We start from the raw sequence: 27,197 nt of genomic DNA, 5'->3' as shown, positions 1-27,197 counted from the left end.
CAAACAACCTTTACATTTCTATACTTCTAAGATTTTTAAATATGGGAATGTCTGGGTCAGATTCACAAATTATTCAACACAGGGCCATATGAATCCTTCAACAACATTTTATGGAAAAGATTTAAAGCAATTTCTTCTTTATAAGACAGAGGAGGTAAGCTTTGTGTTGAAATGAGATACCTATCTAAATCATTCTCTCCACAAAATCATTACATCGAATAAATTCCGCAAGGCAGCTAGACCCCAAAAGTAGATACAGCTATTTCAGTGCATTATGTAGTTCACACAACTCTAGTTAAAAAAAAAACCAAACAAACTTTGCACTCATTTCTTTGTTGTCACCAAGTAATATATAACCCAAAGTGTACAAGCCATACTACCTGAGAGCTGAAAAACTGAGCTGTCCATTTTGCTCAAGCACTACTCGTTCTTCTTGTATATTTTCATAATAGCAGGCCTTTATGTCTGGAACTGCAAACTAGCAACAACTTACATTCATTCATTCTGAGTCTGCATCTACAATACCACACGTTATAGAAATCTGGGTGATTTCAACCCCTACACTCCAGCACTGCGTAGCTACCATGAGACATCTCATGTACTGAGCACATTCTCCGACATATGGGCAGGTTACTTAGGTAACAGAACAATTAGCACTTATAAGCACTAAACTAAAAATAATGAGTTTATTGAGCAACTTGATCTAGCAGAAGGTGTCCCTGCCCATGGCAGCGGGGTTGGAACTAGATGGTCTTTAAGGTCTCTTCCAACCCAAACCATTCTGTGATTCTATGAGATTTAATGCATGGATGAGTACTACAACCAGTAACCAGAAGAAATTCCCCTGCTTCCTAATGCACATTTAAGTTTTGTACATTAATCTGTCACGTAACTATTTGCTGTAGCCATGTTCTGATCTAGAATACTGTAAGATCATTCTGAATATTACTAAGATGCTTAAATTACCCATTCCCCAAAGACCAGGTTTCAAGGTACAATTCAGATGATTAAATTTCGTCAAAGATATTGAAGTATATATCGCTCCCAGGCGAGATGATGTCCCTTCTAAACACTGATGTGCTTGTAATTGCAGCTGTAGCTTATGTGTTTGTAACTCTCATTTGCATAATGAGAGCTACCTCAGAGCTACCTTTCCTTTTTTTTTTTACCCAGGAGGTCTACAGAAGGATTTCGCTTAAATGAACTTTTATTTCAGTTAAGTAGGTATCTATGCAAATTAAAATTCTACAAACACCATCCACATTCAATGATTCAACACTAAAATTCTTCTGCTTCATTTCCTAAAAACGTATTTCAAATTTCTAAGTGATACATTTGAATAACTTCATAGGTGCTGGGCCTCAGCTCAGATACTTCAGCTTTTATTGAGCTTGGAAAGATCTTTACTGACAGTTCCTCTGGGCTTTGTAAAGAAAAACAATGAGCCGAAGCGTATTCACTGCTGTGGCACACTACTGCTACAAAACACAAGAGTAAACAGCTAACAGCCTTTCAGGCACATGGGCAACTCTTACACAGGCACTGTTCAGGGCAGCAGATCCCTCCATTTTTCATATAAATCCCAAGTTTACATAATACACTTCATTCTCCAAATCTCAGCAACCCTGTACCCTGCAACTTCAAATATACAAGATAGAAAGGAATAAAATTTCACAACGAGTTTAGATCTACTTGCGCTGCGGTTGTTTCCAATAATTGTATGCCTCTTTCCCATAAACAGACTTCTTATAAAAGACGATGCTTATAAAAGCGAATAATTATTGGTCATGGAGAAGCACAAAGTGCGTAACTTGCACTGAAAACTGATACCATTCTTTAGGACACTGCCTAAGACAGCTTGGGAAAATGTTACTCAGCAAATGTCACAGCAGAAACGGGCAGTTTCTCTGTGAAACAGATTTTTCTCTTTAGAAAGTTTCAGAAACAAAGCATTCAGTCTCACGTGAGAGAGCCGGGACCCTTGTGAAGGCTTTGTCTTTCACCCATGGGAGGATCCCATGGCAAGCCACCGGTTATGCTGTTTCTGCAGAAAAGGATTATCAGGGGAGGTTATTAAAAGAGACACCAAGCTTTTTCAAAATGCAGTTTTGCCCTCAAAATACACTAAATCACATTAATAATGCTCAACAGTCATAGGAGTACAGCAATCCACGTGCTGCGGTGTAACTGGAAGGTTCCTTCTCCTTAATACATTTGAGAGGTTCGGTCTAGCCTAGAGGTAGAGGAACAAGAGGGACATTGCGAAGTCCTGCATTTTAAATAGCATTTGCAGTCCTTCAGCTACAGAAAAAGAGGTGTTTGCCTGAACAAACAAAATTCTTAAGTTGTACAAAGCTTCCTCGGCTCACTGCAGAGTATCTTTCAAACAGAAAGGCCCCCCAGCTAATTTCAAATTTGGATAGTATCATTTTAATGCTTCGCTTGGCTATTTTCAGACTGTTCTTTTCTTACATGAACACTGAAAAATGATCAAGTTAAATTTTAGTATTAATAAAACCATGAATAAATATGACAAAAATCCAGCAGATGCAGGCTTTAGAGAAAACTTTCTTCAGTATTTCTACCACCCCACCCCCACCAAGACTTGAATTTGTTGGAAAAGTACCTTTCCATCTCTTGGAAAATGTCTCTCTTATTACAGTGATTTAAGTCAATAGGACTTGTTCAGCCTTCTGAAGTTTGATAATAGCTTCTTAATGGGCACATTGAATATGTGCCTGTTTGGAGTTTACTCTGATGCTTTCTTTTTTTCCCTCTGAAAACACTAATGTAGATAACACTAATGTATGATGTCATTACACCTAAAAAGTTACCTTTGATTATTTCTGGAAAGCAGAATTATTTCAAAATAATACCTCTGCTTCCAGAGTGATATATGTCACCCTCATAGCCCTGATAAGGCTCTTCAACAGAGACGTGAGCCAATTAAGGTCTTGCAAAAGCAGCCGGCCCTCTGCTGTGCACAGGTGCTGGGAGTCCTCTTGGGAGCAGAAGTCCTAACTGGAAAACTTAAATAATACGCCTGGTGCAGAAACAGTAGAAAGCAGTAGAGATTTGCACGTGAAGTCTGTGCACCCCGCTAAGGCTGGCGGTGCTGTCCAGGTGGAAGAGGTTTCTTTCCCTTAATTTAAAGGTTTCTGTTGCCAGGCCTGAAGGAAGCTGGAGGATATTTTGCTCAGTTGTCTGGTATTTCTGTTGTTTTATTGAAAGGACGTGTAACATGTATGGTCTTCAGGTGCCAGGAGGAAAGGCCAGCCCATAGGCACTTCCAAAGGGGAATAGGTGTCAGGCTTCAAGTAAAACACTCCTGTGAGGTGTAACTAGGCTTGGGCACGGCCCTCTGTTAGCCTTTCCGGGGAGTCAAACCACATAAAACAGTTAACAGCCAACTGTTAGTTTCCCTAGTCATGTTTCTCGGCAGTCTGGTATAGCAGGTGCTCTCCGGTTGTTTCCTTCAGGACATGAGATGACTGCAGGTAACAGAAATGTAGTTTTTTTCAGAAGTTTCTTGTATCTACGTGTAATTTGTCTTGGAACGTGCACGCACAAAAATACAGATTCAGGCAAAATAAGCAGAATTTTCCCTGTCTCATTATCTTCATCCATCTGAGGCAAGCATCAGGTATGGGTTTAAATCTTTTAAATCCAGGGAATCGCTGATTTCTTTAAAAATCAGAGAATCTTTTTGTTGTTCCAGGTGACAATGCTGTGGCTGAACATGCTTTTGCAATTAAATCTTCATTCTTCATTCCTTCTCACTGTTCCCTATGTCTTCAGCAATGTCTGTAGCAGACATACTTATTCTACAGGAAGAGAGTATTTATTTTACTGGGATAGTAAAAAAATTAATCTCAACGAGCGACATAAAAAACATTACCTGAGGCAGACATTAGGGGTTTTAACTAACTTGGAGAGTTTGGGCATCATGTCTTTAACAACCCAAAATGCACGTTCTTTCTCTCTTCTTTGGGAGTAATTTTTTTTCCTTCCACCTTTGTTTTCTCTCACTTTACAAAAGTTGAAGGAAGTATCTTTTCATCCTTCAGTCAGCCAGACCACCATGGCAAATTCTTTCTGCCTGGAGTTATGCATTGAGATGTCACCGCTGTCCTGGCAATTCACATGCTGAGGGATTTCATGATCTCACAGCATCGCTGCTCTGACTAGTTACATTCCCAAAGCATCAGCCTGATGCTGTGTTGTATTTGAAATTAATATACGTCATTAATATTTAAGCTATTAACTTCTTTGTATTCCAGTAGCATCTAACAGACCAATGTGAAACCTATTCCCAAGTTCCCTGTTCAATGTTGAGCTTTCCTTCTAAATCTGTTAGGTTCTGTGTGCTTTCTTCTTCCAGATACTGGTGTACAATCTCACCAAATATACGTGATTTATTGAAGGTTTGGTTTTGCTAGTCAGCGCAAAGTGAATACATAAGGACAATAATATGAATCTAGTACAAAACAAATTCAGAGCACACTTTTGCGAGACAAGTAAGTTTTCTAAATCCTCCAAATTTACACATCATACTACTGCCAGGACTGAACTGTGCCCTGACTTCAAGTTGGAAACCAAGCTCCGATCTGACGTGCACCTCTGCAAATTCATGTTATAAACGGGTGATTGCACCTACTTGTGATTAAAAACTAATAAAACCCGGACGTCGCGGAAAAGCACGAAGGCCACCAAGATGCCCGAGCCTGGACAAAGTCAGATTAAAATAAAAGAAGGTGAAGAGAGGGGGGCCAGGATCGCAAAGGCATTTTCTCCGTTGTGGTTTTTTTTTTGCTTTTTCCTTCCCCTCCCGAAACAGCCCTTCGCGCTGACGACACCGGCCACCGGCCCGCCCGCCCTGCGCGCCAAGGGGCGACCCCCGCAGCCCCAGCGCCGCCGGGCCGCGCACAGCCCCTACCGCACCGCACCGCACCGCGCCCTGCCGCTCCGCGCCGCACCTCGGCCGCCCCGGCCCCGGCCCCGGCCCCGTCCCCGCCTCCGACGCCGCTACAAAAGCGACCGCCGTCCCCCGCCGCGGAGCCTCCGCGGGGAGCGGGAGCCGGAGCCTGGCCGGGTCCCCGCGCATGGCGGGGGGGGGCCGCCCCGGACATGCCCCTCTCCCCGCCGCCGCTCGGCTTCGCTCTCCTCCTCCTCCTCCTGCTGCTGCTGGCGGCCGCGGGAAGGTCCCTCCCGGTGAGGCGGGTGAGTGCCGCGGCGCTGCCGGCGCCCTGCGCCCAACTCGCGCGGCCGCGCTCAGCGGCTGGGGCTGCTCGGGTGGCTGTGCCTGCCCCTGCCCGGCGGGCCCGGCCCGTCCGCCCCGGCCCCACACCGCCGCCCCACACCCCCGCCGCCCCGAGGCTCCTCCGCGCCCCCGCGCCCCGTCAGCGCCGGCGCGGGGGCCGCTCTCCGCCGCGGGGGTGCGCGGAGCGGGAGGCGGGAGTGCTGTGCGGGGCGGCCGCGGTGCCCGGGCGCGCCTCGAGGGCAAGTTACAAGTTGAAAGCGTTACTTTTTGGGTGCCCGCACCAAGGCGGGCGGCGGGGTTGGTGCGCGGGGACGCTCCGCGCGTGGGGCGGCGCGCCACTCCCGCGCCCGTGGCGTGCGCCCCTGCGGGGTTCTCGGGCGGGGGGTTGTAGAGTTTGGGTTTAAGGCGGCCGGAGAGGAGGAAAGAAGCGGGGACGCTGCCCTTCAGATAACGCGCCGCGCCCCCCCCACCCCTCCCGGCAATAACACGCCCGTTCGTCGTGTCAAACGAGCTCGGCGCCGTGGGAAAACCCGAGCGGGGCCGTGGCAGTGGGCTGCGAGGGGAGGGAGCCGGCGGGAAACCCCTTTACCGAACCGGGCGGGGGCCGGCGGGCGGGGGCTGCCCGGGGCTGCCTCCCCGAAACGCCCGGCGGGTCACCCCAGCGCTCCCTCCGGCGGCGCGACAGCGAGAAACGGGCCGCTGGGTTTTCCTGACCTTTCGCGGGACCCGTGGGCGTCCCACGGGTGGGAGGTGTGTGAAGTTGCCAGCCCTGCCGAGCTGTGTCGCGGAAGAGCCCCGGAGCGTCAGGGTGGGAAAACAAAGTATGATCATCGTGAAGAGCAACGAGAGGCGATGGAGAAGAGGGAGTGGGTGAGGGAAGGGGTGGTGGATGGAGAGGGCTGCCTGTGGTCTGGTGGGGCTGGGGACAGAGAGAGACGAGAGAAGGTGGTTGGGGGGGTGGAGGTGACGGGAGGAGGGCTGCTGCTGTGGGGAGAGCAAGGGCAGGCTCGGAGGTGAGGTTGTGGGCTGCAGAGGTGAAGGAAGGGACAGTGAAGCTGATGACAGACCAAGCTTACTGTCTGTGCGGCTTCTTCGCAGTTAAAAGTTTTTAAGGGTACTGATTTATACAGAACAGTGCTAAGATGATCTGTTTAACCAGTCTTAACTAAGAGTGACTTAACTAAGACCCAGCTAGGTCTCAGTCTGTGGGGTTGTCTTAGGTATTGGCTTCTGGGGTTTTTTTGTGGTTTTGTTTTTCCTTGTTGTGGACATCAGACCCATATCAAAGGAGCAACAGGCACAAGTTGCATCAGGGAAAATTCCTGTCAGCAAAACCTCTTCATCATGAAGATAATCAGATACTGAAAGGGGGCCCAGAGAGGCTTGGGAGCCTCCATCCGTGGGTGTGTTTGTTATTTGACAGGATAAGGCACTGAGCAGCTTGATCTTGTACCACTGAGCAAACTAACCATGGCGCTGCCAGAGGCAGAGAGTGAACATGAAGTACCTTTCCTAGCAAAGGGGCTGTCTTTAGCTGGATGCAGAACTGGGGGGAGGTGAGAAGAAAGAGGCTTCTCTGGTTTCAACACTACGATTGCCCTTTGGCTTCAGTCTTGCAGTAAAATAAGTACTTTTATAGCCTCTTATGACGCTAGAGGGTCTTACCTGACAACTTGTCTAGAGCAGTGACTGTGCTTGTTGTATGCTGAGAAAATGTACAAGTACTCTGCTCAGTGCTAAGTATACAAAAGTGTGGGACTTTTGCTGCTGTCGGGAGGCTTTTCTCAGGTTCCATGCACAATAGTGTTAAAGGTAGTATTTCAAGTCAACTGAAAATAGCACTGCTTATGCAGTAGTGGATAGTAAAACCGAGGTGATACAATTAGCTGCAAGACAGTTGTGTGATGAAGGCAGAACGATTTGATACCGGGTTGGGGGAGGAAGTATTTTATTGATGCTGTGACTACTGTTTTGCTTTGACCTTCCCCCCTCCCCTCCCAACCCCTCAAACAAGTGAGAAAGGGCAGAGGGAGAAGAAAAAGCTGAAAATGTACATAGAGGGAAGAAAAACGGAAGTCCAGAATTCTTGTTTGAGGTGGTGCTGCTTACCTGCCTCATCTTGAATGCAGGGGGACTGGAAATTGCTTACTAAGTGTCTAGATCTTCCTTACTGTGTTGGGGGTAGTAAAAGGACCAAGAGCTGGTAGCACATGGCTGCATTGCAGAATCTTATTACTAATGACAAGCCTGTGTCCTTTCCCTGCTTGGCCTTGAGCAGCAAAGTCCTGCTGCTGACAGAGCTGGCACACAGCTGGATGCTGGTTCTCTGCTACCTGGTTGTCTCTTGGATTTGGATTTCAGATCACAGTTTTCTAACGGAGTGCTTATGCTCAAAGGTTTGATAAGATAATATTGAAGTAGTTTAAATGTCAGTGAAGAGCTGACAGGAGCTGTGCCAGTTCTTAACTGGGGGTTCTGTTCTTCAAACCACCCCAGTGCTTTTGTCCCACAGGCTCAAATGTGAATAATATGGGCTCTCGGGTGGAAGTACAAACAATTGAATTCAATGGAAAGGTTACAGATCTTTTGCTCTCCTCAGTTGCTATTTTTGGAGTGCTCTTGTGTAGAAATTGAAAAGTATTCACATCAATATCAACGTTAATTAGAGCATATGCGTATTTAGGTATGTGCATGTTATTGGTGCTCTCAGGTGCTATTGTATTATTCAGGCTTATTTAGATAGTTGCTAGTCTGTTTTCCAAACCAACAGTCAGCATGACCTCTTAGGCTGCAGGTGTTAGGGGCGCATGTAGTTACTGCTATTTGCTCAACCTTCTGAAGCCTGCCATGGCTGCTTCTGGTTCTGCAGCATCTGCTTCTTTAGCCACAGATACCTAGGATCAGGTATTTGTCTCTGAGAGTGCTAGCTTTGAATCCTGATAAGCTATGATGCAGTGTGGGAGGGTGGTTTAAATGCCTCATTAGTCTGCTGTACTCTGCCCTTGCCAGCACAGAGGTCCCTGTGTGTTTGGATGTCCAGGCACGGGCTTGCAGGACTATGCCTATTTTGACTTCTTGCCTTTTGTGGCATGCCCTAATGCTGAGAGAATTGAACCTGTCCTGTAGATTTGAGGTCGCTGGAAGTCATTAGGGTAAGAAAATGGTTATAGAGTTTGGCTGAAAAACAAAGAGAAAAGTGACCCAGAAACTAGTGACTCCATGGGGAAGGAAGGGTGGGGACTTGGACTGCATCTTGACTAGTTGGGTCTTCACCTGGGCAAAACCCCCTCCATACGGGGGAGGCTGGCTGGAAGTTCTGTGTTATTCTTTTTCCTTCTCCATTTTCTGCTCCCAAAAGCTCACATGGAGCTGGTGGTCTTGTTGCCTGCACTCTGAAAATCAAAACGTGCTAGACAAGTCTCAGCAGCACATCCTGGCAGTGGTATAGAAAGCAGTGGAGAAAAGGATGAGGAGACAAGGTCTGACACTGTGCTACCTTACTGTAGTTATTATCCAAAGATACTTGGCTGGCTTCTAGGTAATGGGCTTCTTTCCCAGGGATGTGGCCAGGTTCTTCAAAACTTAATATTTGCTGTCTACCTAAATTCATTACTATATTACTATGATATAAAACTTGAAATTGCTTAATAGTAAAATAATCTAAATTAATATGGATTAAATTGGCATCCCAAATGATTAACACCTTTATGTACTCAGAATAATGTGGCTTTGTTGTTTGTGTTTTTTCTAGAAATAACTCTAATTTTCTAGAAACTCTATAAAGCTAGTGGTAGTGTGTGTGCTATAAAACCAGATGCAAACACAGCAAATCTGATTATACATGCTAGAGAGAAGATACTTAATTACTTGTTATAATATCCCAAACCTAAATTTATGGGGGACACACACACACATGACATTCCAGGCTTAAGGAGCCTAGGATGTTGGATCTCCAAGGCCCAAAGGAGAGGACTGTATTTCACGCAGCAGAACAATGACGTGGCCGTATGCATCGTTTTAAAGCTCTGATGTCTGGTCCAGGCAAGTCTAAGTTAGTGAAACAGTTATCAAATCTTTCTACCTTCCCCATATTTCTAGTGCCATTACTGCACACACACACCCCAAACTAGGCAGCAGTCTGAAAGAATTTGGACAAAAGTATTTGAGGTAAAATGTAGGCAGATACAGTTGGGCATGGAAGGGGATGTTTCATGGCTGCATCTGCAGTGAAACATGTGTAGCACCCTTCTGTGAGAAGAAAAACTCATATTCCCAAAGTGACAGGGATGGAGCTTTGCAAAACTAGAACTCTTGCCCTCCAAAAGTTGTAGCTCTGTAGCTGCAATAAAGTTCAGTGAAACTGGGCCCGATATATAAAGCATAAACAGTTGTCTGCTGGCTGTCAAAGAGATTTTTAAAGGCATTGTATCATATCTTGTTTCTGTTAGCCTGTCAGACTAAACTGAGCTTTAATTTGCTGTGTTAATTGATTGCCAGTACTTGAGAGGACAGATCAGGAGGAGCTGTTATGTCTGAAATCACAGGGCCTTTGCTAGTTATAACTTGGAGCAGTCCTTTGGGAAACCAATTGTTTCCTTCTGCAATGCTGTAGTGAAATGGAAGCTATTATCTTTGCGTTCAGCTTCTTTCATTAAAAGCTTTTGTATTTCTTTCTCTGTGGTAAACCAGTGTATGTACTGCCGCCAAGGTTGTCTGCTCAAGTTTCCTTGGTGCAGTGCATCAGTTCTATTAGTTTGTGTTTTAAAAAAAGTAAGTTTACACAATAGCTGGTATGTCTTTGCTATGGAAAAAAGTTGTCTGCTCAGTGGATAAGAGACCTTCTATTTAAGCCCTACAATGTTGTTTTCTTCTGAGGCTGAATTAAAACATTGTGCAGGAGCTCCTTTAATTAAATCAAGTCTTCCTAATGTAGCTACCTGAGAAAGGACTGAGTTTAATGCTTGCATCTAGTGCTTCCCATCAGAAGAGGGACAGGGTGAGCAGTATCTAGGGATCTCTAGCTTGCCAAATGGAAGGTAGCCCCTTCAAATGTCATAGTTTTATACAAAATGCAGCAAATTTGGACTTAGGTGAATATAAGTTTGCCTCTGGTGCCTGAACACTGTTTTTAATGCCTCTTTTTGTTCATTATTGGAAACTGATATTTATAAGTTGCAACCGTGCTGGCCTATGATCTCCTGCATTCAGTGATCCTTCGGTGTGAACGAGGACAAGCTTCAATCTCCAAGCAAAGTTGCTTCAACATCATCTGTGGTTTGTAAAGCATAAGTGTGGAAAGTCCACCTCTTCCACTGCTGAAGGAAAGTAGATGACTCTGCTCTCACTGCCACGAATGTGGTTCCGTGCGAAGGGAAACTCCCTGCAGTTTTATCGGACTTCAGTAAGCTGTACAGACAGTGTTCCTGGGATACAGCACGGCAGATCTTTGTGGAGGAGAATATGAATGGATTTCTACCAGTTATCTTCCCCTTAATCTTTATGGTTTTATGTTCTTAAAGAAACAAACAATAACCCCTGCCCTCCGATGTATGTGAATGAACTGATACAGCTTGCTAAGTGTGGGTGAGATAGCGTAAGAATCTTTCCCTAATGCTCGCATGCAAACCTTGTGAGCAACCCCCTGCCCAGGTTCCAGTAGGGCTTCTTAATAGTGTCATAAATACTGCGGCTATGTACAGAAAAGACGCAGGCCTGATTTAATTGAATGAACAATTAAAAATTGTAACTGTGTAGAAGAAATTGTAGTCTACATATGTAGAAAAGAATAGTTCCTCCAGCTGGTTATCTTACTGACTACGTCTTACTGCTGTTTCACTATAATCGATTGTTAATGGATTGCCATCTTAGTGCAGTCTGGTATTGACTGCTATTTTTCTTTTAATTTATTGCATTTCATTGTTAGTTCAACCTCTTGCTGTCTTTTTCCTAAATTGTTTTATGCTGGCTTTCCCAATTACCATATTTTTCTGTCCATTGAGCTCATCTGCATTCTCTTATTCTGTTCTTGCCTTGTCTCACTTATGCATGTGCCCTGCCACTCTCCCAGTGCCTTCTTCGATGCCTTTGGGACAATTTTTGAAACTTGCGTTCTTGTCTTGATCTGTAGTTTTAGCTGTTTGCTGCTGCCCTTTTCCTTGCTCTGCTGCTGCTCCTGTGCACTCTCACTGCTGCACTACAGGAGAAGTTCAGGAAAGTGAACCTGCTTTACGATTGAGCTCCGATAATCAAGGGAGATGTACAAAACTCGTTCCAAAGGAGTGTGTGGATCGCACTTCTTTAAAATCAGATGGGATATTTCAGGATATGTAGCATCAATCTTCCTTTTCCCGAGTTCTGCTAGAACAAACTTCTATGTGTTTCTTTCCCATAGGAAACAACTGTCTTATTCTTCCATTTGCTAATATTCTTATTCCCTTTCTGCTTTATAGATATCAACACTGCTCATGGTATTCACCAACATCTCCTGGATGCGATATTCATCCTTATGTATTGTTTTATTCTGAAAACAGAAATTTTTTTTCTCAAAGCATATTCCAATTGTTTCATTGCAGCCCAACTCTTTGCAACTAAGTTTCAAAGAGTTTGTTTTTAACGTGACCAGATTATGAGTCAAATTTTGCATTTGCTCATCTCTTTCATTAGTTCAGCCTTTATTAGCATCTGAAAAAAACCCCATAATTGGAAAAGGCCCACATAAGAGTATAATTGGACGGCTTGACAGTGTAGGGTATGACTGGAGGGAATAAAGAAGGCGTGGCAAGTAGATGATTTCTCAGCTGCAGCAAGCATGACTCAGTCTTCTAAGAATCTCTTCGAGCAAATAAATCAGAGGATTACTTTGTTACTTTGGGTGTCAAAACCTGCCACCACCCTAAAAAAACAAACAAACAAACAAACAACCCCAACCCCACCCACCCCAAGCCTCCCAAACCCCTCCCAGCTCCTGCCCCTGCACAAAAAAAACCAAAACCCACCCAAACGAAACCAAAAAAACCCCTCCTAAAACAGAACTGAACTTCCATAGCGTTGCAGAGCATCCATTGTTTTGTTTGAATTTTGCAGTCACTGTATAGGGCTTTTGGAGGGTAGTAGGTGAGAGGGTACAGTATGTCTCTGCAATTGGTATGTCTCACCAAATCTTTTATTTTTTCAAGGTGACATAGTCAGCTTTTAATGGAGAGAAGAAAGGGCAAAGGGCCTGTGCTCAGTTAGATGGGGAGACTCTGTGTTTTTAAGTTAGCTGTTAGATTTGAGGCCGCATATGCACAAAGCATAGGAGAAAGTATTTGATGTGCATGTTAGCAGGAGCCTTGGTGGTGTGGCTAAAGCTTGTATTCTGTGCTGCAGTTCACCTCTAAAGCCCCATCTTTCGGGAGGGGTTGGAGATATTTGGCTAGCTTTCTCGTCACTTTTGTCTCACATTCTTCTGTGATATTTGTCTCTGTCTTAGCTTTTTGTCAAGTGCAAGGTAAATCCTAGGCACAGCGTGCCATATGTGCTGTCAGCGACCCAGCAGACTTTTTTGCTCCCTTCTGTAAAGGAGACTAACTCAGAATTATTGGAGGTAAAGTAATGGCAGAAGCCTTCCTCCCTTTGGAGTGTGTTTCTGGTCTAGTTTTCTGCTTCTGCAGGTGCCTGGTAGAAATTCTGAAGTATGGGGTTAATGTAACTACTAAGCTGTGGTGTGAAAAATAGTAATTATTGCCTTTCAAATCTTCTGGGAAAGACTGACATGCCTGATATCCATGTGCTTCTATCATAAGATTCACTTCCTGATGTGCACAGACTCCTGGCAATGCAGTAGCCACTTCATAGATTTTCTTCAAGATGGAAACTGGTAACTTTGCTCCTCTGACATGTCTAAAGTGCTGTATAGAAGTTGCTGTAAGACATTTTGACATACAGAAAGGGTTGGTTGTACAGAAGCATTGACAAGCATCAGGTGTCTTACTTTATGCCAAATTGGAGGGAGAAAACCAGGAAACTTTCAAAAGACTTGGTTTATAAGTTACAGAATGCTCTATTCAGGTTACTACTTCACGAAATGAATTAATTTACTTATACCCTTGGGAGCTGGAAGAGGGTGGCAGGGCAAGGTACCGGTGTGATCTGGGAGGTCCAGGTGCCTGTTGCCTTTATGGCTGGCTGTGACTCCTCTGCAGACTGATCATTGTGCTGGGGAGTTTTGTACACAGAAATCCAAATTCTGTGCCTTTTGGACAGGGTGAGAATTTTTCACTCTGTTTCAGTATGTGAAACTGAGTAGTAAGCTCAAAGTTTGAAGGGAACACCAACAGCTAGGAAGGTAACTGCCTGAGGTGCTACTTCTGTTGTGGAAAGAGCCAGACCCTGGGAGAAAAACTGCACTTGCACATAAGTCACCTTTAAAAGTGTTGTGGATATTGGCACAGCTGTGCATGGGTTACAAATAAGAGATACAGCCTTGTATCATTGGATCAATGATATTCAGTTAGGTCAGTCCCCACTTTCCTCCCCCAGTCCCATTCCTCCCAAATGAAAATACCCTGCTGTACAAAGCTAGTTAAGCAGAGTGAATGAAGCTTTTGGTTTTTATCCCTTGAGATGGGAAAATTAAAGGTATAGTGTTTGATCGGAATAATTTGAGATAGGTATTGGTCTTTCCTTTTGTCAGATGCTGTGGTGTCCTCTAATCTATTGCCGTTTTCATTACCATTTCTTAATGAAGAAAAAATCGTCATGTACTGTTTGAAATGCATCACTCTAAGAAGAGTCCCTTTTAATCTCAGTGTCACTGCAAGCAGAGGACACTGGAGGAAAAAAAGAAAAAAGACGGGAAGCTATTATATGCTGTTTCCAGTGGCACTGCAGAATTATAAATTGCACGTCCAATAAATTAAGATGTATTTGTAATGGACTTCTTTCAAAAAGCATCAAATCCTTAATATGTGTCACTTCTCTAAATGAAATACAAAGAATCACAGAGATGGTATGGAAGACATTCAGGTATAAAGGTGGTTAGAAACATCATGTTCAAACAGTATTTCAGAAAACTAAGTTCCAACACATCAGTGTTGTGATAGATACGCTTTAAGCCCAGATCTCAGCACTTCTGTTTATAAGTTGAATTTAGCTAAAAGTTGACACAGGGAACTCTTTAAAAAAACCTGCATTCAGTCCCATTCAGCTGAGCTCCCTATGAACTTCAAAGGGGCCTCTATTGTTAAAGGATAAACTTGCATTAGAAGATATCTGTGGAATAATTCAGTGTGCTCTGAATTTGTTCATTGCTCTTTGGGGATTAAGACACCTGGTGGTAATGAATAAGGCTATTAAAGCTTTCTAGAGTAAAACTGATTCTTTTACTAAAGAGATGCAAGGATAAAAGAATGTTAGCTGTATAGTTTGAACCCTTGACTTAATGGCCTTGCAATGGTAGAGATGGTCGTAAGTTGCAGGAAACAAAGCTGGAATTTGAAACTGCATTTCTTGATTTCTTTCTTGTTTTGTCTAAGCTATGTTGGTGTCTCGGGGCTAGCATCATAAAATGGTTGAGGTTGGAAGGAGGTCATCTGGTCCAACCTCCCTGCTCAAGCAGGGCCACCTAGAGCTGGCCCTGCAAAGGAAAAATGTGTTTGTTTCTTTATTTACTTGTGTGGCAAGATAGCATCCATGCTGATGAATCATCGAGCAGCCAAAAAGCTCTGTATTTCCTGATCCGTTTTCCTCCTTCCTTGCTGCTTATGATAAATGAGAGTTCATCTTGCTCCTTACTCTTACCTTCTTTCATGCTCTGTCACCCTTCATCCTTCTTAATTAACTAGGAACTGAGTTTACATGTGGTATTTCACCATTCAAAACTTTTTTCAAGATGTAAAGGTCTAATAAATATTCATACAATAGACTTATAATTACCTGACTGTACTCAAATAGACCGTTACGTGATTGTACCAGCAATGAAACATTATATGGGTAGGGAAATGGGCAAATGCTTACTTGGATTAATCTCTTCCCCTACGTATTAGTTCTAGAGGAAGCTGTTAGAGTCGTAGACTGTTAGTTTTCTGTAGAAGCAGCCTTGAGTTAGTGCAGCTTTCATTGCTTCTGCTTGATTTTGGCAAAAGGGTGTCACAGGCTTTCCAAATGTGAACAGCAGTCTCTTGTTTGGACCTTCATGGTGATCTTCCAGGATGCTCTTTGTTTTCCCAGACGGAAGATAATAAAGAGGTTTTTTTGTTGTTTGTTGGGGTTTTTTTTTGGGGGGGGGAGGAAGGAGGCTGGGGTGGTAGTGTATTGTGGGGAAACTCAAAACCTGTTCAGGATAAAATGTTCGTTGTTTTCAACAGAACACTGATTTTGATGTGAGGGTGGGTGGAAACTACACGCATTCAACTACAAAAAGTAGCTGGTTCATCTGTGGGGACGAAGCTCTGACTTCTGTACATGGGAAAGGAAAGAGGAGAAGATGGGTAACAAACTCTCCGTGTTGTTGCTGTACTAGTCATGGTTAGCCTGAGCAATCAAGGGAGATGTGCCATCCAAGACAGTGGTTGTTGGTGGCAAGGAGTCTGGCTGAAACGAAACTTCTGGTTCACAAGCTGTTGCTCTTTGTTAGAGTTCTTTTTTATCTGATATAGTGCCTGTGCTTGCAGATAAAGGCTTTCTTCTAGGAATAGGGAACGGAATAGCCAGGTGAGAAGGGAAACATGTGGCTCAAGATTTATGTTAAATGTGTGTCTGTGGCCCCTATGCAAGCCTGGGGGAACATCTTGTGGCCGATAGATGACAAGAAATGCCCGGGTTTGGGCTTGGGGGTGTGTTTGCCTCTTTCTTTTTTTTTTTTCCTTGAAAATCTTGCACAGAAAGATTTTAAAATTGCAAACTTTTAATTTTGTTCTTTCTTCATTTTAGGGAGATGGAATTGGGTGATTAACATTCCTCTGGGCATATGTTTTAATTATTAAGAAGGGAAATGGGGTACAGTGTTGTCTTGCATTTTGCATAGAAAGCAGGAGCAGTTGTCTCTCTCTCTATTAATAACAGGGTAGCATGATGACACATGCATGTTGCTATAATCCATGCAGTAAGGTGTCCCCTTCCAAATACCTCTTTTGGGGAAGGAGTGGTAGTGATGAGCTTTCTTCTGTGTGAGCTTAATTTACCAAGTCTTGTGTGCTTGGGTACTAATAGGATAGGTGCCTTGGAAATATCTGTAACAGCTACAGAAAGCAGAAGAGTACGAATCCCTTTTTATATTGAGTCAGGGTTGAAGGGCTATGTTTTTCTGAAAATGTTCGCGGTTCCTGTATCACTGACTGCGGGGGGAGGAGGCGTTACAGCTGCGTGGTAGACATCTTAATCAATGAGACTATCTGTACTATTAAACAATTACTCTTTAGAGCCAGGCGCTTAATAACAAACTAAGCTGTCAGTCGGTCTTTCACATACTGCTTAGGGAGCTTAAAGGCTGTAATACTGAGAGAACAAAGCTAATGTAAACATCCTTTATAGTTCATGAGGTTAACTTTCTACTTGCTCAAGCTTTCAATTAGTTTCTTTCATGTCTGTCACTTGTACTGCCCCTTGCTTGTAGAGCTCTCAGCGGGTTCAGCAACTTTGTTCACAGCCTGGGTTTAAAATCAGGCTTTAAACACGCAGCTCTTTGCTGTGTGCTGTCCCCTGTTGTCTTTGAAGATACTGTGTAAGTTTTATTTCAGCAGAAAGACTTAGTCGTCTTTAATCTTGGCTTTGCCATTCTATCTAAGCTGCTTGGCATAATGCTTAAAAAAAGCTTTAAAGAAAATTCATATGCTCAAGTAATTCATGAATATGCCTGTACTTCAGAGAAGGGGAGGGAGAGAGAATCTGTGTACTGGCTGATCAAGAGCAGCTAAATTTCCCATTAGCTGCTAGAAAGAACTTGCATAAAAATTCTGAATTCCAAATACTTTATCTTGTCCCCAAATTACATCTGAGATGCTGATCTTTATGTTGATGCTATTTTATGGCCTCTGGAGTTTTTTGTTTTGTTTTTAATTTATAGCTGTTCTTATTCTTCCCTCTTTCCCCTATTTTTGTCATGCTGGAAATATTTGGACCAAAATCAAACTCTGAAAATAAACAGATTTATTACGCTGTTCAAAGTGTCTGTATCCTGCTCAATGGACAGCTGGGATCAGCACAGAAGAAAAGTGTTTCTTGAAAGGCAACACGGGCAGCAGACTGTCACTGGGAAATAAAATAATTTCATGGCAAATTTGTAGCAATCTTGGAACGCTGTCAAGTATGGGATGACAGGCAGCTGACTTGGAAATAATCAACTTCCAATACCATTGTGAGCTGACTGCTTTGTGCCTCTTTTGCAATGCTTGTCTTTTAGTTTCGTGATCCAAACTGGAAAATAAACTATTTGAACTGTTGGGAATGGAAAGTGTCAGCCTACTTTGGTCTTGACTAAATCATGTTCTCTTTAGCCTTCTTTGCCCTCTCATCTGTCTTCTCCATCCTGGCGCCTTCCTAAGTTTTTGACCGTTCCTGATCCAAGTAATCTGACAAGAGAAATGTTCTGCGTGTTAGTGTCCTTTCCATTAAAAGTTGTGGTAGAAACAAAGCAGACGAGCTGGCCAGTCTCCTGTGTATTTGTCAGGTTGCCCAAGCTGCTCATCTAATGGGCTCCTCCAGGGAGCATGTCCCAGCTCTGGCCGGGGTTGTCTTCCGTACAGTGAGTTACTGCCTTTTTTGGTTGTGTTGTTTTTTCCTTGAATTCCATAAAATGGACACTTCTGAACATCTCCACTGTAAGACTGAGGTTTTTAGGATTTTTTTCCCCCTGAAATGCTTGTTTAGCTAGCCACCAGCCTAGTGAGATCCTGTACTAAACTGGAGCCTTGCTAAGTTGTAGTGATGAGCCTTGGTGTTTTGTTTGTGTTTTGAAAAGCTAATAATTATTCCATTTTTCCTTTTTTCTTTAAACACTCTATATAGGTAAATGAGTCTTCATTTTGGAGACAGGATGCAAAGGATGAAAATTTAATGAATTCATGGCTTGTTCATTTTAATAATTGGAAACTGTTGTGAAAAGGATGTTGAGAGAGGTTTGCATGCACAAAGACTCATTCACGGGGTCTGAATAACTCTAGGTTGCCATAAAGGAAGAGGATGCTTCCTGCAGGTTGTTGGACCACAAGGCTTTTCATGTACCTGCCATTTGTAGCCTGATTTGGGCTATGGCCTGTAAGAATATTATCAAAGCTGACCTTTCCTTTCCATTCTACTTAGTGCTTTTAATTCTACATGGGTAATAAGAATGTTTGGCTCATTAGGTAAAATCTTAATTGTAGCATGTCCTATGGTGTCTATGTACCATGTGCCAATCTTAAAGGTCTATCTGATCTACTGACTAGTCTGTCAAAGGGTTTAAAATTTGTGATCTTATAACTTAGTGATGAAGAATAACTTGTGGTTTTTTGGTTGATTGGGTTTTTTCCTTTTTTTTTAAGGAATTTTGGTGATTGCTTTCAGTCTGTTGAGAGCTAAGGGTGACAGAGTAATAAGACATTGAGAGAGAAGCTGTAGTAGTGAGTTTCTTAGAAGGTGCTCTTCTAATAAAAGGGCAAGAGCATCTCAGCTTGGGAGATACTAATCTTAAGTTGAGATTTGCTGCATTTCCATAACATACAAAGTAAAAATATGCATTCAAGTATTATACATGGGTGTATACGTAAAGAGGGTAAGACAGCTGAGAAATTTAGGCAGCATTCAATAATTAAAGTTAGAAAGTGAATGGAGACTACTCATGTTCCATATTGTGAATCCACTTAAGGTCCTGTGCTTTGAGTCGTGTCTTCCTAGACTCCACCTATTCTCAGCGAGAGGAAGATGGCAAGAAAGGAAGAAGGCAAGGGACATGTAATGCAGTATTCACTGGGTGCTTTGGAAGGGTGTAAGAGGGGTGTGTGGACACACACAAGCACGTGTGGTTGGTGTGATGTTTGAGCAGAACTTTCACGTAGAGTGGCTAACTTACTTGTTTTAAACTTAAACGCTTCAGTGAACTGTCTGTCCTCAATCTATGCTGCTACAGCAAAAAAATACCTGAGGTGGAAGAGGGACTGTTGTCTGTAGTACCTCAGCGTGCTACTTTGCTAGCTCTGAGGAACAGGCTTATTTGTTGGGCAGGGTAGTGAGGCATGAAAGCTTTTACCAATCTCTAGAAGCAGATGTGATCTACAGCCCTGATACTGCACCGCTTCCATCTACAGATTTTGACTTGTTTACCCAATCCATTCCTTCTCCTAATTGGAAAAGTAGAAAGAAGTGTAAGCTAGCATCTGCAGCTGCAAAGCTGAAAGAGTGAAAATGACGTGAAAGGAAATAAATATATAAAAGCACAAATACTTTTGACTTTTTGAGGTGTTCAAGATGCTGATAGTGGCCCCAGTACCTGCAGCTGTGTGGTAGTCTTCCGTAACAACTTAAGCCATTCGTGTAAGAAATAGAAGTGGTGGCTAAAATAACTCCAGCAATGGTGTGTAGCAAAAAGGTAAGGAAGCTGATGGCAACAAGTACAAGCCAACAGTTTAAAACACACTAATGAAGGTTAAAGTATCTGAAAAGTCTGGGGCTAAAGGACAACTGGCTCCTTTGTTAGAAACCAACTCAGTCTTAACAGCAGTGGGGTGGAGGAGTCTGGCCTCTCCTCTACAGGGCTCCAGAGCAGAACATTAGCACAGAACCATAGAGTAGCAACACTATGAAAAATTAAATTTGTGTTTGCTGTCACTAGTAACTATTAGCTGTTTAATCTGATACTAATCCAACAGGGTTGTGAAAAGGCTGAAAAATGATCTAACGTCACAAGTCCTAACCAACCTGTTATCTAGGGAAAATTGAATCGGGTGTATTTTAATTATATCAGTCCCATTTTATTAATTAAAACTATTCTGACAGATGATGTTTTGCAAGGTAATTCCTTTTAAGGAAACTTATTGCATGGTTAGTTCAACTCAGACCAGAAATAAGTGTGGAATTCAATATGGAGGGTAATCAACCACAGTAGCAGCTTGCCTAAGGGTGCAGTGGCTTCTCTGTCCTTGGAATCGTCAAGAAGTCAAGATTAGATGTGTGTCTGAGTGGTAGTTTCTGGTTAAGCTAGCATGTGTGAGATGGATGTGGAAGTTAGTGGGAGGCTCTAGAAGCTGCTGTGCAAGAAATTGATGAGATTATATCATCATGGGTCCTTCTGGCCTCAAGGTCACCATGGTTGCCATGTACCATTCCTAGTGGCAAAAGGTGAAAAATCATGAGTTGTCTAGTAACAAGCATAGATGAAGAGACCTTAAGGGCTCTTTCTCCAATAGCTGAAGTCCTCGAGTCTTTGCTTCTTTGTGAGTAATAAACATTTGACTCCTAGCTTAACATTTTTATACAGGTAGTGGTCTTCATTTTAGGCTCCTCTTAGAACTAAGATGGTGGATAATTAAGATAATTCTTATGCCTCACTGTGAGCTGTGCTGCTTTTGCCTCTGCTTCACAGCAACTCTTACCCTCTTAAACATTTTGATTGTCTAATTTTACCCTGGAGAGTTCAGCTGTCTGGCTCACAGTGTGATGGCAAGAGTGCTTAAGGTGGCACAAGGAGAGGAGAGGCGAGAGGCATGGGGGAGGAAATCACAACCTTTCTCTGGGGATAGAGGAACCACTTCTTTCAACAGCAGTGCTGGTTTATGCTGATAGTTATGCTGTATGATGACTCTCTGCTCCAGAAGTACATCTTAAGGATGAACTGAGATGTAAAACATAAAAATCTTTTGCAGAGCAAGTTAGTTCACAGAGCAGAGTTTGCCTGGAAAAGACAACATGTCAAATAAAGCCACTGCTATTGAACTTCCCAACTTTTTTCTCTAGCCTCTTCTCTGTGAATCTATTCTGTTCCTACAGATGCTGCTTGATTTAAGGTTAGTGTCAGATGGGAAATACGTGGCTGTGAAACTACTCACATGGAACTAATTGAATGATTTTAATTCCTTTAAGTGACCTATCAATTTTCAGCTTTGTCACTGCTTCCCTCAGTACTTTGAAAATTGGAGCTGGGGGAGGGGAAGCTTTGCGCTCAACTTAAAATACTCATTTTGACAAAGCTTAGGCTTGGCTGGAAGGGCAGTTCTTTTTGTTTCCATTTGTCTAGGCTGGACAGCTTTCTTGAGAAACTCTCTGCATGTTTTTTCTTTGCTTGGCTTATGGAGTTATTTCACCCTGCTCTTGGACTTCACCCCATCCCTTGCTTTCTGAAACCCAGCGTGCTTGCTGCCTGAACGGCAGCCTTCCTCTGTTGCTCACTTTCCCCCTTTCTTTTGAAGGTCTCTCCAAAGAAGGATGGAAAGAAGTATGAGTCCACTCAGCTTTAACATCAACACAATCACAGTTCACTTCTGTAGCTTAAGCCACAAACCTCTTTAATTCCATATACCTCTAGGAGAGTATGGAAGGGAGGGAAGGGCTGAGGTGAGGAGGCAGGCTGATTTCCGTGCAGAGGTATGACTGTCTTTGAAACTGGCTGTTGCCACAGCAGTCCTGCAGGGCTGAAGGCTGTGATATCTGCCAGAAGTAATGAAATAAGATCTGGCCCTGGGGCTGGCAAGGATTCTGAATTAAGAAAATCCACCAATTTTCCACGTATTGGGAAAACGATGTTGTGAGACTCCAACTGACAAAGGTCAAAGCCTGCTAGAAGTGGCCTGAAGATGGGGTAGGGATTAACTTCTGAAAAACAAGAGGATACATCTTGCATCTGAGTTCCTTGCTTTTGCCTCGCAACAGTAGCACAAGAATGACAGCATGTGGGATTGCTGTGCAGAACTAAAACATAGACCCTTTGCTACTGGTTCAACTTGTGCAGTCAGTGCTAGGATCTCTGGGCTGAAGAGGGACTATTAGCATCTGAATATTATGTGTGCAAGTTTAATGCAACAGAGGTAAGAATGCGGAGGAAGAGGGAGAAAAGTGAGCTGATGTATGTATGATGCTGAAATGGGTTGCAGACTGCTTACTCATTTTATTTCTTACCTAATCAAAATACTTGGAGAGGGAATTGTGAAAATTGCTGTTTTGCTTGTTTGAGAGACTCGTGGTGTAGAATGTCTGATAAACTGTCCCAATATTGACTACTGAAGGAAATGTTTGAGGATTGTTTTTTATTAAAATTCTTAAACTACAAAATCCTCTGAACTCAAGGATGTACTGAAGCAAGATTAGGCCTACAGAAGGATTTTAAATTTTATTAACTTCTGTGTCATCCATATATGCAGTTGTCGTGCTACTAACTTCAGAGAACTGATATTGTCATATCCTTGGGACTTCTGTCTTATCCTGGTTCCCCAGTATCTATTTGTGTCTTGGTCACCTGTTCACTTGCTGTAATACTCGGCAACTCTCAGAATATTTGCATTCTGCTGTGCTTCCAAAATGAAGAAGCTACAGTCGTCTTTTTGAAAGAGGTATTGTGGTAGACTAACTCAGATAAAGCCAGATCCGATTCCTGGGGTGATTGTGTGGTTCCTAAGTTGCTTTGCAGTCCTAGAGTAAGGAAAGTCTGTGATTCAACTTGACTTGCCTGTATTTCTGTAGTCTGCTTCCCTGGCTGAGAGGGACTGTAGGAAAACTGGGAAGTAAACCTATTCTGGATAAATTTGACAGGTACTTTTACTTGTGTAAACACGCAGGAGGGGAGGGTGTTATTGATCCTGCCAAGTCATTTGAGTCAAAGGTGGTAACATAACATTGTCATGGTGAAATACTGAACAGCTAAGAATTGTTTGGAATTACTTGATTTCAGTCTTCAGCCTGCTTAGTCCTATGGAAAGCTGTAAAAGTACCTGTCCTGTATTAAAGCTACCAAAAAAAGAGGGGGGGGAAGCTAATGTCAATTAAAGTATTAATGAAAGCTCTTGATTTTAATGGCTTTCATTCCTGTTTCCTGCAATGTCTGCTCATAACTTTAAATATTGTAGATGATGGTGATGGCTGTCTTCAGAGACTGAAAAAGAAGAAAATTTTAGGTTGCAGGTTGGAGCTGTTGTATTTTTGCTCTAAAGGTAGCTGAATTGGCCTCTGCAAATAAAAGCAAATGTAAAAATGTACAGAAGTGAAAGCAAACATTGTAGTGCACACCTATCTGCTGTTGACTCTTGTTTGTAACATCACTTTGGGAGAAAGATGACCATACGGTCTTAGCTGCCAAGACCTCTCAAATAGAGCAGGCGGTTGTTAAGATGATGCTTTAAATTGCCTCTCTGCTTAGAGGCTTTCAGGAGCATAGCCAAAAAAAGCAACCCTGTGCAGGGAAGCTAAACTCTTCTAAGTTCTGTTTTAAAAGAAGGTAAAAGGAAAAGGACCTGGGAGTTGGGATGAAGGCAGAAGTACAAGTTCTGTGTTTGGGTGGCCTGTGGAAGTGGTATCATCTGGCTCCCTCTGCCTAGGAACTCAGCTCTGAGGATGCTGCTGCAGTAGAGTGTGGTGCCAGGTTTTTTTCTTCTAGCTTGTGCCTCCTATCGATTTCGACATCCACGGACTGCAAGATCTTCCCCTCAAACTTTGGATAAAATAACACGATCATCCAATGTGAGCTTAACTTCAGGCATGTTGATTTGGTCCTTGGTGTCAACCTTTGTTACTTCTGTGTTTCCCATGGTTGGAGTGCAGTCCCTGGGTAACATCTCAGTACACCTTTTTCTTTTGTCTTAGTACTCTTTTTTTGCTCATGATAATGCTTCTCCGTATTGGGCTTAGTTAGGACTCTAGCCTTTATGCAACATTGCTCGTGTCTTGCTTTTGACAAATCAAACCCTTGGAATATAACACTTGGCAGCCATGTGGGTTGAATGCTGAAAAGTGTAAGATCGTATGCAGGCTATAAAAACACCACACTGCATCCAACCAAATAAATGTGAACTGTACTGTACATGCTGCAATACTGCAAAGGTATTGTTGTAGGGGTTCTGATCTATCTAGATGTGATAAACCCATGTCATTATGTTATGTGAAGATGCACCTCTGCATTGTCTTTTATTTAATATTAGCAAGGAAAACAGATGACGTCTGGAATATGAGCTTCACTGGCAGAACTTCTCTGTATGCTCTGTTCTCAAATGTGTCATAGCTGCTGATGAAGACACTAGCGATTTGCAACGGCGCTACATTTAACTGCCTTGGCAGGGGGATGGGTAGGCAGGAAAGAGCAGTATGGCAGATAATGGGAGTAGACCTCAAGCCACTGTGACAATAAGGGAGCTAATTTGCATTAGTTAAAACCAAAATAAACTGCTGCTCTCAACTAGAACTGCAAAAGCCATATAGATTTGATTGCATTCTTTTCTAGCAATCTCTATACAATAGTAGATGCAGAACCCGTGAAATCATACACTGGACTTCTTGGGTTTGTGTGCAGTAATGTTTTTTAAATAGCTTTGTGGTGATTGTTTTTTCTATCAAATCCTTTTCTTGAATTTTTTTATCTGGAGAATTAAGTTTGTTTAAAAACAAAAAAGTATAAGTGGAAATGTATTCAGTGAGAGAAAGGTCTGAAGGTTAATGTGTCTGATTTCATTGGGTTTTTTTCTTGTTATTGAGGTTATTGGAGGGATTGCAGTGATGGGATGACAAACTGGTGACCAGGTTTATGTTGCTGTTGGATTTGTGATTCTGGAAAGAATAGCTAACTCTCTACACTGTGCCTTCTGGTCCAGTACCATGGGTCTTTAAGAAGAGTGACTTAAATAGTCAGTTGGGAAGTTGGGGGGAGCTAAATTCCCTTGGGACACTTTGGTGTGAAAGGTGAAAAGATTTATTTTTTCTTCCTAGCAAAAATACAGGTTATTTACAACAAAGTGATGTTCTCTCAGTCCCTGGGGTTGTGATGAAGATTACTTTTGGGGTTCCTTGGGTGAAATCCTCTCCCGACCCCCCCCCCCCCCCCCCCGCCTTGTGCTTGGAAACTCAGATGTTGCAATTCCCTGGCTCTGAGACTGCAGGCTCTCTCAGCCAGCTCTGGGACTGGACTATTGCTGGCTGTTATAGAGAAGCCAGTCAGTTATAAGCTTAAGAAACAGATCCTTTTAAATGCGCTTGGTTTGGTATGTCATAAAGAACCAGCTTAACTAATTGCATTTTAAACCACAGCAAGAGGAGCCAGAAGTCCAGCTTTGACAGATGTGCTTTGCTTTGTTTTGCTTCAGCAGCTCAGAGACCTTCAGGATGTCAGTTGCCCAAATGCAGACATGTAGTGCTGCTGCAGTATTGAAGACCCTATACGGGACTAATAGATATGTCGTAAGGTGCAGGGGAAATCTGCACCTCTCTGCAGCCATGGCAGGAGACAAAGCAAGGCACTAGTGCATGTTGAGAGAAACAGTAGGTGTCTGTGATCAGGTACCTGAATTCTTACATCTCCTCTCCTTTTTCATCCCTGTATATCCCTCACTGTCCCTGTACTCCCTTGTGATAGTACATGATAGTGGTGTCCCTCTGGGGGCTGTAATGGGACTGGTACTGTTAAGTATCTTTATTAATGACATAGATGGTGGGATTGAGAGCACCCTAGGCAGGTTTGCAGGTGACACTGAGTGGTGCAGTTGATTTCCTTGAGGGAGGGGATACCATCAAGAGGGACCTTAACAGGCTTGAGAAGTAGGCTGATGTGAACCTCATGAAGTTCAGCAAGGCCAAGAGCAAGGTCCTGCTCCTGGACCAGGGCAGTCATCAGTATCAGTGCAGACTGGGTGATGACTGGAATGACAGCAGCCCCATGGAGAAAAGGACTTGAGGGTACTGGCGGCTAAAAAACTGGACATGAGCTCACAATGTGTGCTTGTAGCCCAGAAAGCTGACTATATCCTGGGCTGCATGAAAAGAAGGGTGGCCAGCAGGTCAAGGGAGGTGATTGTCCCGCTCTAATCTGCTCTCATGAGACCCCACCTGGAGTTTTTAGCTGCCTCTGGGACCCCCAGTACAAGAAAAAACACAGACCTGTTAGAGCGGGTACAGAGGAGGGCTGTGAAAATGATCTGAGAGCTAGAACACACCTTCTATGAAGAAAGACTGAGAGTGCTTGGGTAGTTCAGCCTGGAGGAGAGAAGGCTTTGGGGAGACCTTGTTGTGGCCCTTCCATACTTAAAGGGGGTCGTGTAAGAAAGATGGAGAGAGACTTTTTACTAGGGCTTGTAGTGTGATAAGACAAGGGGTATTGGTTTTAAACTAAAAGAGGGGTATATTAGATTATATTATATATTATATATATATATTATATATATAATATATATAATATTATATATTATATTATATTATTAGAATTATATTAGATATAAGAAGGAAATTTAGTATGAGGGTGATGGAACATTGGAACAGGTTGCCCAGAGAAGTGGTAGATGCCCCATGCCTGGAAACATTCAAGGCCAGGTTGGACAGGGCTTTGAGTAACCTGGTCTAGTGAAAGATGTCCCTGCCCACAGCAGGAGGATTAGAACTAGATGATCTTTAAAGGTCTTTTCCAACCCAAACTGATCTATGATTCTATGTTATTACAACATTTTTAATGAAATGTCGGGTTGTTCTTCCAGTAGCATAGGCTACATTTTGCTTCTGAATCTGTGAGGGTAGATCTGAAGCACTCTTCTCATCTTCAGTTTTGTAGCTTGCCCTGCTCCCACAACACTGCTCAACTTTGCTTTTGTTCCTTCCATAGTGTTTCTAGCTCTACTCCTTTTGTATCTGTCTAAAAATGCAATTGAAACTCTTTATTCTACTGTTTTGCTTGCTCTGTTGTATAACTACATCAGTAAAAGTCCTCTTCTAAAGAGCACTTCACAAATCATGTGTCTAGATTTGCAATGTAAAGTAAAATCTCTTTGTGTGTGAGTCCTATGATCATTTAATTGTCATGAGT

General features: G+C 43.0%; 1 protein-coding gene across 1 annotated transcript in view; it reads left to right on the top strand.

Moving 5' to 3' along the window:
• The first annotated feature begins 5,030 nt into the window (after positions 1–5,030).
• The window catches only part of GLP1R (glucagon like peptide 1 receptor), an 89,792-nt gene continuing 67,625 nt past the window's right edge, over positions 5,031–27,197 (top strand). The window contains exon 1 of the mRNA XM_075089140.1: positions 5,031–5,220. Coding sequence (XP_074945241.1) covers positions 5,128–5,220 — 93 coding nt within the window. The 5' untranslated portion in view covers positions 5,031–5,127. The remainder of the gene's footprint in view (positions 5,221–27,197) is intronic.

Source organism: Phalacrocorax aristotelis, chromosome 3 (genome assembly GCF_949628215.1).
Source record: "Phalacrocorax aristotelis chromosome 3, bGulAri2.1, whole genome shotgun sequence".
In the NCBI taxonomy this organism is placed as follows: domain Eukaryota; kingdom Metazoa; phylum Chordata; class Aves; order Suliformes; family Phalacrocoracidae; genus Phalacrocorax; species Phalacrocorax aristotelis.
This window is presented reverse-complemented; position numbering and strand designations above follow the sequence as displayed.